This window comes from Nycticebus coucang, chromosome 7 (genome assembly GCF_027406575.1).
Source record: "Nycticebus coucang isolate mNycCou1 chromosome 7, mNycCou1.pri, whole genome shotgun sequence".
Lineage (NCBI taxonomy): Eukaryota > Metazoa > Chordata > Mammalia > Primates > Lorisidae > Nycticebus > Nycticebus coucang.
Genome location: NC_069786.1, coordinates 136,964,637 through 136,977,918, shown reverse-complemented (window position 1 = coordinate 136,977,918; position 13,282 = coordinate 136,964,637). Strand labels below are relative to the sequence as shown.

The window sequence follows — 13,282 nt, the reverse complement described above, 5'->3', positions numbered from 1 at the left end:
TCTTCACACAGGATGCTATTAACAGGGTCTGTAAGATCCCTCCCAGCACCCCCAGAATCTGCAGCATCCCAGGCTCTCCCACTGCCCCCCAAAAAGTGGTTTGGCAACTCTGTGCCACCTTCCCTCCTCCCACTGGAGCTGATCAGAAGGTTCATGGCTACATATCCCTTGAAAGAGTGGGACTTGTCCCCACCCCAGAGAGACACATTTCCACTTGGAGATGTGTTTTTCCATGACTAGTCCAAGTTTATGTAGAGCTCTGCCACCTTCCTTGTCCTGGAGCTTGTCACCCAGTAGCACACTGAGCTCTCCTTAGCAGTGCTCAGGAGTTAGCAGCTCTGAGAGCCCAGGGCAGGGCAGGGCTACCTCCCCCACATCCAGTAGCTCTGTAGTGGGCAGGGAGGGTGGGTTCCGGGGACATACCTTAGGGCTTCTCCAGTGTTTGACTCTTACTTTGTTTCCTGAAATAATTAGAGAAAAGTAGTTCATGAAAGAGAGACTTGTGTACTTTGGATCCTGTGGGGATCTGCCTTCAGTGCATGCATCCCAGCAAAGGGGTAGGGGTGGGCACTCAGCACAGCAGCAGCACAGGACAAGCGTCTTAGTTTGCACCAACCTGGCCTGGTGTTGTGGAGGGATGAGGGTAGCACCTTGGCCTGTTGTGAGTTACGGAGAGTGAGGGGAAGAAAGGTCACATGCCTGGGGCCAAGTGGCGCTGCTGGAAGCTGTGCCCTGTGGCCTGGCCTTGAGACTCCATAAAGCAAAACAAGCACATGTGGCTGCCCATTGGTCCACGAAGACTATGCCTGAGGTTTGGACTCTTGTTGTTTTGAAAGTATATAATATTCTTAGATACTTCTTTCAATAAAACCCCAAATAGCAAAAATGCTTGTGATTACTTTGAACCCTTTGGGGAAAGAACTTGGGTGTGAGTGACTAAAAAGTAAGCACAACTTACTATATTGTGTATTCACAGGGCTATCGACAACTCTTGTTTCCTCCTAAGCGTAGGTAGTGCCATGCTTTGCGTGAACATGCACAGCCATATGCCCCATGCCCAGGTGCCCAGTTGAGCCCACGTGTGTCTGGGTGTGTGTGTGTGTGTGTGTGTGTGTGTTCACACGCATGGCACATGGACGTGGCCCCAGCAGAGCCCGCCTGTGTGCTCACATGCACGGCACACAGATGTGGCCCCAGCAGGAGGTGATTGCACGGGCTGCCCATTAGACGACCTGGCTCAGCCTGAAAGCCTGTGTGTCCATAGCACACAGTCCCCAGGGCCGCCTTGTCCATCACCCTTAGCTGCATGCAGGCCATGGCGTGCGCCTCCCGCCATGTGGCACCTGTTTGGGGCTTTCTTGGGGCTTGTGCCTTCACAGCTCTCTTTGAAGCAGACGTCTTGGTGAACTTTGTAGACTCTTTTATACCTGCCATCACAAGAAAACTCTGTCAAACCAGACAGTGAAGCAGAATGTTGCCCAGTTGCTTAATCTAGGCTATGTGAACTCGCAGGAAAATATGAAGGTGTTTGAGGAAAAAGCCATTATTAATAAAATATTACCACTTATAGATGTATAAAAATATCCAACATAAAGGTCCTATGATTTTTAAAAAATTTACTGATGTATAATACACATGAAATATACCCATTTTGGTGTGCATTTTGGTGAGCACTGACAAAGTCTTATGATAAAACGATAAAATGTGAAATTTCAAAGACATGTCTTTGTTTGAGGCAGGCCACTTGGCCCAGGCCTTGGAGAGGTATGACCTTGGTTTTCTGTTTATGGGTATTTTTTTTTTTTTTTTTTGTAGAGACAGAGTCTCACTGTACGGCCCTCGGGTAGAGTGCCGTGGCGTCACACGGCTCACAGCAACCTCTAACTCTTGGGCTTATGCGATTCTCTTGCCTCAGCCTCCCGACTAGCTGGGACTACAGGCGCTGGCCAGAACGCCCGGCTATTTTTTTGTTGCAGTTTGGCCGGGGCTGGGTTTGAACCCGCCACCCTCGGCATATGGGGCCGGCGCCCTACTCACTGAGCCACAGGTGCCGCCCTGTTTATGGGTATTTTGTAGAGAAGTCTGAGAAGCCTTAGGCTTGCAGGCTTTGGATGTGGGCATTGCAGCATAGAGGGCCTGATTTTAAGCCCTGCTTCTTCCATTTATGAACTAGGCTACTTTGAGAAAGGCTCTTAAGCTTTTCAGACTCAGAGGGTTTTTTTGGTTTGTTTTGTTTGTTTGAGACAGAGTCTCACTCTGTCACCCTGGGTAGAGTGCCAGTGGTGTCAGTGTAGCTCACTGCAACCTCACTCCTGTGCTTAAGTGATTCTCCTGACTCAGCCTCATAAGTAGCCGGGACTATAGGTAAGTGTAATTTTGTGTAAAATGGGAATTTCTCATACCATGTCTTTCATAAGTTTGTGGATAAGAATGAAGGGAAAGTGTTTGGGCTCTTGTTAAAACTCTCATATGTCAAGGACCTCAGTGGGCAGGGCTCCAACTCATATGCTACGTTTGGGAGACACTGTAGGATCTAAACCCTGTAGTAAGACTTCTGCTTCCAGGAGGCTGAGGCAAGAGAATTGCCTAAGCCCAAGAGCTGGAGGTTGCTGTGAGCTGTGACGCTACAGCACTCTATTGAGGGTGACAAGGTGAGACTCTGTCTCTAAAAAAAAAAAGACTTCTGCTTTGTCCCTGAGAGTGTAACAGGACCTGGAATTCACCTCCCAGTGTGAACAATCCGAGCAGTAGAGACCTGACCCTGAGGGAAGAGAAACAAATGAGACCATCCTGTGGTCAGGCCAGACCTGGGTACCTTTTGGACTGCATTGCAGAAGGAAGGAGTCCAAGCAGGGGTCACACTGAGTCAGGAGAAAGACTGGCATTGTGGAGGCAGGGGTAGCCAGCACTGTGGGGCAGAGTGCTGGAGAGGAGGGAGGTGTGCAGAGGAAGAGCTCTAGAAATCTGTAGGAGGTCCTCTGAGTCACGATGCAAGTACAGGGTGAGACCATGTGTAGCAAGGACTCCTGAGGAGCTGAGCAGGTCCTCGAGCCCAAGGAGAGAGCTCTTGTTCACGAAGGGCCAACCCAGTGAAGCCCCAGAAAGGCACGCATAGAAGTTGGCCACAATTAACCCCAGCATATGCAAAGACTACTCTAAACTCGTAAAAAGATCAAACTATACTCAAATAACTGCCTTGCAGAAGAAAACCAACATTCTTGAAAAGAATACAAAGATTGGCTAGGCATGGTGGCTCTTTAATGCCTTTAATCCTAGCACTTTGGGAGCCTGAGGGGAGTGGATTGTTTGAGCTTAGGAGTTCAAGACCAGCCTGAGCAAGAGTCAGACCTTGTCTCTAAAAAAAAGTAGCCCGGTGTTGTAGCGGGGAACCTATAGTCTGAGGTAAAAGAATTGCTTGAACCCAAGAGTTTGAGGTTGCTGTGAGCTATGACACCACAGAACTCTACCAAGGGTGACAAAACAAGATTCTATCTTTAAAAAAAATCCAGCACTTGGTAACATAAAATTTATAATGTCCAGCATCCAATAAAAAAATTATATTCAAAGAATCATGTGAAGAATCAAAAAAAAAGTGACCTATAATATGGAGAAAAATAATTCAATAGAAAAAGACCCAGAAATGAGTGATGAAAGAAATAGCAGATAATGACCTTTAAATATATATTATAAATTTGGTCCACATGTCCAGTAATCTAAGGGAAAACACACATATTAGTGAAGAGAGAAATGGGTGGTCTAAGAAAGAAGTAAAGGGAGCTTCTAGACATGTAAAATATAGTATCTGAAATGAAAATTTTATTGACTAGGATTAATGGTAGATTAGATGCTACATAAGAAAAGATTAATGACCTGAAATACACAGAAACAGCATCTGTCCACAGTGAAGAACAGGGAAGAAAGACCGAACAATCCGAGCAGAGTTTCAGGGCTGGAGATGCAGGGAGAGAAAACGCATGTGAAAAATTACAGCCACATGCTTCCAGATTGACAAAAGCTAAAAATTCAGAAACACAAAAAGCTTAACAAATTCTGGAGAATAGGCCAGGCCTGGTGGCTCACGCCTGTAATCCTAGCACTCTAGGAGGCCGAGGTGGGTGGATAGCTTGAGCTCATGGGTTTGAGACCAGCCTGAGCAAAAAGCGAGACCCCTGTCTCAACTAAAAATGGAAAAAAAAAAAATTAGACAAAAGGATTGTTCGAGCCCAAATTGGAGGCTGCTGTGAGCTATGACTCCACGACACTCTATCCAGGGCGACAGCTTGAGACTCTGTCTCAAAAAAGAAACAAACGAATTCTAGAGAATAAAAACACACACAGCTATACCAAAGCACATCATAATTAAGTTGTCCAAAAACAAAGAGAAAATGTAAAAGCAGCCACAGGGGTGGGAGGGCACATTATATGCAGAGGAATACAAATGAGAATGACTGTGGCTTCTCCCCTGAAGCCACTCCAGCCAGAGCACAGAGGACGCTCTGAGAGGACAATGCAACTGTCAGCCAAGAACTCTACAGTAAGCAAATACATCCTTCAGAAATGAAGGTGAAGTAAAAGCCTTTTTAGACAAAAGCAGAGCAAATTCATCTCTAGGAGACCTGTGCTAGAAGGATTGTTACACTGCATCCTTTCAGCAAAAGTAAAGGGTCCCAGGCGGAAGCTTGGATCTACATAGAGGGATGAACGGTGCTGGGGCTGGTGGAATGCAGGTAAACACAAGACTGTTTACTTTCAACACTAGACAATGCAGTTGTCTGTTGAGAGCACAAAGGACATTGTGCGGTACATAGCACGTGTGGAAGTAAGAAGCCTGACTGGTAGGTAATTCAGAGATGGGAGTGGGGAGAGTGGAAGCCTGTTGCTGTCATGCTGTTGTAAGAATCTTCCATTATACTGAAATCATATACTAGTAATTAAAGGTAGATTGTGATAAGCTGAAGATGTGTACGTAAATCCTGGAGCATCCACTACAAAATAAGCCAAGAAATATAACCGATTAGCCAGTAGTAAAAGAGATTGGCAGACAAAGCAGGACCCAGCTATATGTTAAATACAAGAAAACCACTTTAAACGTGCAGGCAGGTTGAAGGATTGAGAGCTCTTAGTGAGCTAAGGAGCCCCTTGTTGGATGCTTCCTGAGGCTCCTAGCCTCCGTGAACCTTCCCATCACTAGCAGGTGCTGTGGGAAGGCTGTGGATCCTGAGGACCCCAGTGCACAGAGTCTGAATCCTGTGCCTGCCAGTGCAGCTCCCCGAATCTCAACACAGACCAGTATCTGTGCTGGACGCATGGTGTTGAGCCTGGCTACCTGCCCCTGTCCTCCTACAGCCCTCTCTTCACAGGGCATCCGAGTGGTCGTTATAGACCTAAGCACGTGTCTCTCCCCTGCTCAGGGCCCTTCTTCACGCCCCACTAATTGGAGAACAAGCGCCAGCCCTGAGGGTCTCCAAGGCCCTTCACCCTCCTGCTGCTTTCCACCTTGCTTGGTGGGCCCAGCCCTGCTGGCCTCTTCGCTGTCCCCAGGGGACCCAGGCAGCTCCTGGTCACTGGTACTGTGCTCCCCTCCTGTCGCCTTCTGGCCCCTGTCCACCCGCCTCTGGCTCTCCTGGTCTCCTGTTCAGCTCTCCTTTTCCCAGCACCCGTCACCGGCTGCAGCACTGTGCAGCATGCTCAGTGCTGTTTCCTGTCTGTCCCTTATCTAGAACATAAGGATCGGAGGGCAGGACTGCAGTCTGTTCCTGTCTCCGATGTCTGAGCGTCTGGGAGTGTCTGCACACAGCCAGCACTTGGGAGTGAGTTGTTCACTGACTGTTGACTCGGTAAGTCAACAATGGACTGACTCTTTTGTGTCACTCTTCCTTGTAGCCCATTCTCCAGGTGGGAAACTGAAGCATGAGTGATTTGCCCAGGGACACATCTGAGTTAATGGCAGAGCAGGGACTGGCATTCTTATGTGCTGTGTGTTTTTCCAGGGGGCTCTAAGGAAGAGACAGGGGAAAGGTCATGTTCATGAGGCCTTTGCCATTCACAGGGGCTAGAGCTGACACTGCTAAAGCCTGTGGGAGAGGCAGCCTGGGGGCCGGGGCCAGAGGCTGAGGACTCTGCTCTTCACCGCTGCTGCTGCCACCAGCTCCATGGACAGAGGCTATTGACTCATTCTTCCTGCCTGGCTTTGCTAATGTATCCCATGGAGGGAACTGGTGGTTAGAAGGTCCCTTCGGTGACTGACTACCACCCTACTCAGGGCTAGGTGGGCAGACGTTGAGAAGGCACGTTGAAAAGTCAGGACACTCCACATGCGTAACCAGGCTGAGGACAGAGAGCAACTCACATGTGGTGACAGACGCCACCCTCCCAGACTGGAAAGGACTTTGTCTCCGAGAACAGCCGAGTGCAGGGGCGAGGCACCTTTTTGCAGGCTGCAGGCACAAAGCAGAAGGCTTATGAGGAGCTGTGCTGAGGATGGTATCTTCCTGGCCTCACCATGTAGACTCTGCCTGAGGGAGAGACCCCAGCAGCCTGCCTGGACCTGGGGTCTGCACCTGCTGTTTCCTAAACTGCAGGCCCCATCTCCAGGTGTGGCAGCTCTGGTCTGGGCATCCTAGAGGCTGGTCCCCTTAAAGCCAAGAGGCTATGGGGTGCTGTGATGAAATGGGAGCCCCCTGCCCACCCTGGCACTCAGGCCGTGTGTCTTCTTGGGCCTGCTCTGTGACTGTGTTCTGGTGCAGGGTTGTTCAGACTCTGCGGCACCTTCTATCCAGCTTGGGGGTTCTCGCCCACCCACCTCCCTGCCTGGCACTCGGAAGCCTTGGGCCCCTGTCCTGACACCTCAGAGGCCCCCCACAGCAAACCCACCTGTGACCCAGTGGTCCTGGGGCTGTCACAGGCTGTTGTGACAGAAATCCTGAGCCCAAGTCCCGACTTACCGAGCTCACAGCGTCTGCCTTTGAAGCCTGGTGCACAGTCACAGCTGTGAGTCCCAGTGCCCTGCACACATGTGCCTCCATTCTGACAGGGGCTTCCTGAGCAATTCCCTGGGGCAGCTGGAAGCAGAGGCCACATGAGGTTAGTCCCTGGGACATCTGGAATCTACTAGCATGGACACGTCTGTGTCCCCCCTGCAACCTGGCCCGAGAGGCAGGGAGGCAGCTCTCTCTGCAGTGACAGGCTTGTTCCTCTCCTGCTGTGGCACATAGCAGTGGGCTCTCAAACACCACTAGGGTGGACCTACTTCAGGTGTCCAAAGAGAGCAGAGGGGAAAGGACAGGCCGAAGCATGCCTTGGTAGACCTCATCACAAGGAAGGAAGGGAAAGAGGAAAAAAGGAGATAAAGGGGAGGGAGGCAGGAGAAGCAGGACCCCTGGTGCTGAGCCCCCACGGACCCCCCCCCCCCAACTTGTCTGGCAGCACCCTACATGGGGTCTCCAGTTGGCACGTGGGCCCTCCTGGTCCTCTTGTCCCGCAGCCCTCAGGATGGAGCCAGGGCTGTGCTCAGGGTGGCCGTACCGCATCCTCACCACACTTCAGCTGCTAGTATGTCCTTATTTTTTTCTAGCTTCATCAAGATTTGTTTTACATTTTATTGGCTAACTTTTTAACTTAACATTGAAAAACACGAGTGAGTCCTGTCCCCACACTGGCCCTGGGTTTCTCTCCCTGGCTGGCTCCCTCCTTCCTCGCTGGATCTATTTCCCCTTTTTCCTCTCACACAGTCCTCTGAGACTTCTCTTGTCTTTTTGATTTTCCTGATGTGCTTACAATGAGTCATGGGCCTCCAGAAAACTTCTCATTATGAAAATTTCCAAAACTCCAGCATGTGGAGTGTGAAGAGCTCTGTGCACTAACCTTCAATGACGATCAAAAGTGGCCAGTCTTGTTTCATCTATTTTCATCCTTTGTCACCCTCTCTTTTTTTTTTCGGTTTGAAAGCAGTCATGTTTATTAACTGACCAGATTACAAAAACTATCAGGGCAGATACCTTCTAATAAGCCTATTGATTTGATCTTCCCTGTTACCAGCATCTCCACCTTCTACAAAGTGCATTGTTTTTTTTCTTCATTCCCCCCTCCCCGTGGAGATGATAACTTAAAGAGCCACAATAAGTTATTTGCTTCTTTGAAGCATTTTCCAACAGTATAGATCTCATGAATCAGATCCTCCACGCAGATGATGCCACGTTTACCAAGACATCGCTCAATCAAACTGTTATCAGTCAACACAATTCGTTTCTTAATGATTTTGCCATAACCACGCTTGTAGATTAGCTCATTTACTGACTTCAGATTTGGGTACCCCCATGCAATATACGGTTCTACAATCCTCAGCATGTTAATGGAAGCCTTGTTGAGCTTAACAAAAGTTCCATTGAAGATCTGGCGAAGGCGAAGAAGCTGCAACACCTTTCGGACCTTTGGACTCACACCATTGATACCTCTGATCCTGATGACAAATGCCAATTTTGGTTCTGCAGGTACATAGAAGTTGCCAGCTTTTCTTGCCATCCTAGCCATCCGAATCTCAGTTCTGTACATCTGCCTATATTCTTTATGATAATGCTTAGCTTTTTCTTTCTTTCTTTTTTTTTTTTTTTTAGAGACAGAGTTTCACTTTATCACCCTCAGTAGAGTGCAATGGCATCACAGCTCGCAGCAACCTCCAACTCCTGGGTTTAGGCGATTCTCTTGCCTCAGCCTCCCAAGTAGCTGGGACTACAGGCGCCCGCCACAACACCCGGCTATTTTTTTGTTGCAATTTGGCTGGGGCTGGGCCTGAACCCGCCACCCTCAGTATATGGGGCTGGCACCCTACTCACTGAGCCACAGGCGCCGCCCAATGCTTAGCTTTTTCATAGATAAGCTTTCTCCTTGCCTTTCTTTTTTTTGAGACAGAGCCTCAAGCTGTCACCCTGGGTAGAGTGCTGTGGCATCATAGCTCACAGCACCCTTCAACTCCTGGGCTCAAGCGATTCTCTGCCTCTGCCTCCCAAGTAGCTGGGACCACTGGTGCCCACCACAATGCCCGGCTATTTTTTGGTTGTAGCCGTCATTGTTGTTTGGCGGGCCCAGGCTGGATTAGAACCTGCCAGCTCAGGTGTACGTGGCTGGCACCTTAGCCACTTGAGCCACAGGTGCCAAGCCCCTCCTTGCCTTTCGAAGCATCTTTTGGGCACACTTCTTTCTCAGACGCTTGATCTTCAGCAATAAACATTCTGGTACAGATGTCTTTGTTATATTGTGATTTTTGGTCTTCTGGGTATAAACCTAATAAAGGAATTACAGGATTGAATGGCAGGTCTATTTTTAGGTCTTTAAGTATTCTCCAAACATCCTTCCAGAAGGAACGTATTAGTGGGCACTCCCACCAGCAGTGTAGAAGTGTGCCCTTTTCTCCACATTCACACCAACATCTCTGGTTTTGGGATTTTGTTATGTGGGCTACTCTTCCTGGGGTTAGGTGATTTCTCAAAGTAGTTTTGATTTGCATTTCTCTGATGATTAAGGATGAGGAGCTTTTTTTCATGTGTTTGTAGATCGTGTGTCTGTCTTCTTTAGAGAAGTTTCTCTTCAAGTCCCTTGCCCACCCTGAGATGGGATCACGTGTTCTTTTCTTGCTAATAAGTTTGAGTTCTCTGTGGATTCTGGTTATTAGACCTTTATCGGAGGTATAACCTGCAAATATTTTCTCCCATTCTGAGGGCTGTCTGCTTGCTTTACTCACTATGTTCTTGGCTGTGCAGAAGCTTTTTAGTTTGATCAGGTCCCAGTAGCGTATTTTTGATACTGCTTCAATTGCCTGGGGAGTCCTCCTCATAAAATATTTACCCAGGCTGATTCCTTCAAGAGTTTTCCCTGCACTTTCTTCAAGTATTTTTATAGTTTCATGTCTTAAGTTTAAATCTTTTATCCAGTGAGAGTCTATCTTAGTTAATGGTGAAAGGTGTGGGTCCAGTTTCAATCTTCTACAAATTGCCAGCTAGTTCACCCAGCACCATTTTTTAAATAGGGAATCTTTTCCCCACTGAATGTTTTTAATTGGCTTGTCAAAGATCAAATAACGGTAAGTAGCTGGATTCATCTCTTGGTTCTCTACGTCTGTCTTCTTTAGAGAAGGTTCTATTCATGTCTCTTGCCCATTGATATATGGGATTGTTGGCTTTTTTCATGTAGATTAATTTGAGTTCTCTATAGATTCTAGTTATCAAGCTTTTGTCTGATTCAAAATATGTAAATATCCTTTCCCATTGTGTAGGTTGTCTATTTGCTTTGGTTGTTGTCTACTTAGCTGTACAGAAGCTTTTCAGTTTAATTAAGTCAGTCCCAGCTGTTTTGAAAACTTGCTTGCTTTTTACACAATACTGTGTCCTGGGACTATTGCCCATATCCCACTTCAGCCTCGGGACTAGCCGTTTCTCCAAAGGTCTCTGGTTCCTCTGGGCACTCACAGTCTGGGGTGCTCCTGGCACTCACTGCTCCTGGGGTCCATCCCTGCTGCCAGGTTTTTCCAGAACAGGACTGAGAAATCAGGTTTTTTAAATATAGACAAACTGTGAATTTATACCAATATTTCCAGTCCAAATAACAATTAATTTAAAAACAAGGTTTTAAACTCTTTTGATTTTAGATTTTTATTTCTTTCACTGAAAATTTTGGTGACATTAACATTTATTTTCTTCATCCTACAACATACATGTACTAGTTTCAAGGCCAGTTTTACTTCCCTAACGATACCAGTATCACCATCAACACCAAGATTTCTTGGCAGTGTTTCTCATCCCGAGGCCACACCCCACTGGGTGAGTGGTTAGACTGCTGTTATTAAAACTGCTTGAAAAGATACTTTTTTCCCAGGTGGTTATGCCATCAACACTATAAATAGGTTATTTGTTTCAGTTTGTTTTCAATTTTAGGTGTTGCCTTCTCTTTTTTAAATTTCAGGGGTCCATACGATTTGGTTACATAGTTTGCATTTGCGTGGATGGAGTCAGAGTTACAGGTGTGCCCTGTAACTCTGAAAGTTGCAGAACTTTCTGTAACTCCAGAAAGTATGCAGTGTACCCATGCAGTGGGGAGGAAATTTACCCTTACCTTTCCCCCTGACCCCTTAAATTCCATTAAGTTCTGTTTCCATATGAACTTGTAGGTATTGAACAACTAGTTCCGAGTACATGTGGTGCTTGTTTTTCCTTTCTCGTGATACTTCACTTAGGATAGCGGTCTCCAATTCCATTCAGGCTGTTACAGTTCATTAATCCACTGAGGAACTGATGGGCACTTGGGTGCCTTCTATATCCTTGCAATTGTGAATTATGTTGCAATAAACATTCAAGTGCAAGTATCTTTTTTATAAAATGTTGTTTTTTCCCTTTGAGTCAATACCCAGTAGTGGGATTGTTGGACTGAATGGTAGGTTTCCTCTTGGTTCTTTGAGGAATCTTCATATGACTTTCCATGGAGGTGGTGGAGTTTGCAGTCCGGTAACAATGCATGATTGTTCCCTTTTTTCCACGTGGTCTTGCCCTTTCTTTTTATTGTTTTAAAAACATTGTCTGGGTTCCAAAGTCAACTATAAAACAAGGTACATTCAGAGAAGCCTCCATTCCCTTTACCCTGTTCTTTCCCTCCCCACTTAATCATTTCATTAGTTTTCTTTTTAAATATAAGGGGAAAATTCATATTTCCCTTCTTCATTTTCCTACCCAAAATATAACATACTGAAAACACTATTCTGCTCATTACTTTTTTTTTTTTCTTGAGACAGAGTCTCATTTTGTCACCCTCAGTAGAGTGCCATGGCATCACAGCTCATAGCAACCTCACTCTTGGGCTTAAGCGATTCTCTTGCCTCAGCCAACCAAGTAGCTGGAACTACAGGTACCCGCCACAATGCCTGGTTATTTTTAGAGATGAGGTCTCACTCTTCCTCAGGCTGGTCTGGAACTCGTGAGCTCAGGTAATCCACCCGCCTCAGCCTCCCAGAGTGTTGGGATTACAGGCCTGAGCCACCCTGCCTGGCCTGCACATTACTTTTTAAAACTTTATTGAGATACAATTTATATAACGTAAAGTTTGCTCATTTAAAGTATATAATAAATTGGTTTTTAGCATCTTCACAAATATATGAATCCATTGCCACAATTTTAGAAGATTTTTGACACCTCAAAAAGAAATCTCAAAGCTGTCACCCTCCACCCCACAACCCAAGTCCTAAGCAACCATGGATATACTTTTCTGTCACTGTAGATCTCCCTGTTCTGGACTTTCACAGGGATGGAGTCATACTGTGAATACCCCTGGTCTTTGTGGTTGCCTGTGACTCAGCATGCTCTCCAGGTTCATCTGTGTCCCAGTGTACACTCCCTTCCCTTTCTCTATGTGAGTAGTGCTACATCACCTTTTATTTGTCCATTAGTCAGCTGATGAACATTTTGGCTGTTTCCACTTTGTGGCTATTGTGTTACACTTCTGTGAACATCTGTGCACAGGACCTGTGTGAAAATGTTTCCATTTCTCTTGGGCACCTACTCAGGGATGGGCTCTTTGTCCTCAGTGGAACTGCCCGTCTATTTCTCCCCAAAGCTGCTGCGCCGCTGTGTCCTGCCAGCAGTGATGAGGCTCTTCTCTGCCCACACCCTCCCAGGGCTGCTGCTACCTGACTTTGTGACTCCAGCACCTGGTGGGTGGAGCAGCACTCATTGTGGTTCTGATGTGCATTCTCCAGCTCACTAAGGACATCCAACATCTTTTCTTGTGTTTACTGACTATTTATCTTCTTTGGAGAGATGTCTGCTTAGGTCCTTTGCCTATTTTTAAACTGGATTATTTGTCTTTTTATTACTTGGTTGTAAAAGTTCTTTATATATTTTGGATACAAGTCCTTTATCAGATATATGAATTACAGATATTTCCTTCCATTCCATGGGCTGTCTTTTCATTTCTTTGATAGTGTCCTTGAGACATAAAAGTTTTGAAATTTGACAAAGAGCAGTTATCCTTCTGTTCTTCTTCCGCATTCTTTTGTTGTATCTAAGAATCCTCCGTCACATCTAAAGTCACAAAGATTTACATGTGTTTTCTCCCAACACGATGTTTAGCTCCTAACATTTGGGTCTTCAGTCCATGTTGTGTTAACTTGTGTGTGAGGAACATGGTGGGAGGTGAGTCCAACATCCCTCATTTGCTTGTGGCCACCACCATCGCGGCAGCATGAATGGAGAACTCTATTCTGTCCCCACTGAGTGGCATTGGCACCTTGTCAAAGTCAGCT

General features: G+C 46.6%; 2 protein-coding genes across 29 annotated transcripts in view; one reads left to right on the top strand and one right to left on the bottom strand.

Moving 5' to 3' along the window:
- The window catches only part of SNED1 (sushi, nidogen and EGF like domains 1), a 94,642-nt gene that overhangs the window by 5,991 nt on the left and 75,369 nt on the right, over positions 1 to 13,282 (bottom strand). For 24 of the 25 annotated variants that reach the window (XR_008381206.1, XR_008381209.1, XR_008381216.1 and 21 more), the window contains 4 exons: positions 6,945 to 7,061; positions 6,350 to 6,437; positions 1,344 to 1,427; positions 424 to 461 (listed from right to left, as the gene is read on the bottom strand). Coding sequence is in view for 10 of the 25 variants with exons in the window: in XM_053597203.1 (XP_053453178.1) it covers positions 425 to 461; positions 1,344 to 1,427; positions 6,350 to 6,437; positions 6,945 to 7,061 (326 nt within the window). In the remaining 15 variants the exon portion in view is untranslated. Of the gene's footprint in view, positions 1 to 423; positions 462 to 1,342; positions 1,428 to 3,870; positions 3,950 to 6,349; positions 6,438 to 6,944; positions 7,062 to 13,282 lie in introns of those variants that run through there. The other variant, XM_053597205.1, reaches the window with a different exon arrangement.
- The window catches only part of MTERF4 (mitochondrial transcription termination factor 4), a 40,253-nt gene that overhangs the window by 14,159 nt on the left and 12,812 nt on the right, over positions 1 to 13,282 (top strand). For 3 of the 4 annotated variants that reach the window (XM_053597258.1, XM_053597257.1, XM_053597256.1), the window contains exon 4: positions 5,721 to 5,837. In XM_053597258.1, the coding sequence (XP_053453233.1) occupies positions 5,721 to 5,837 (117 nt within the window). Of the gene's footprint in view, positions 1 to 5,720; positions 5,838 to 6,049; positions 6,338 to 13,282 lie in introns of those variants that run through there. The other variant, XM_053597255.1, reaches the window with a different exon arrangement.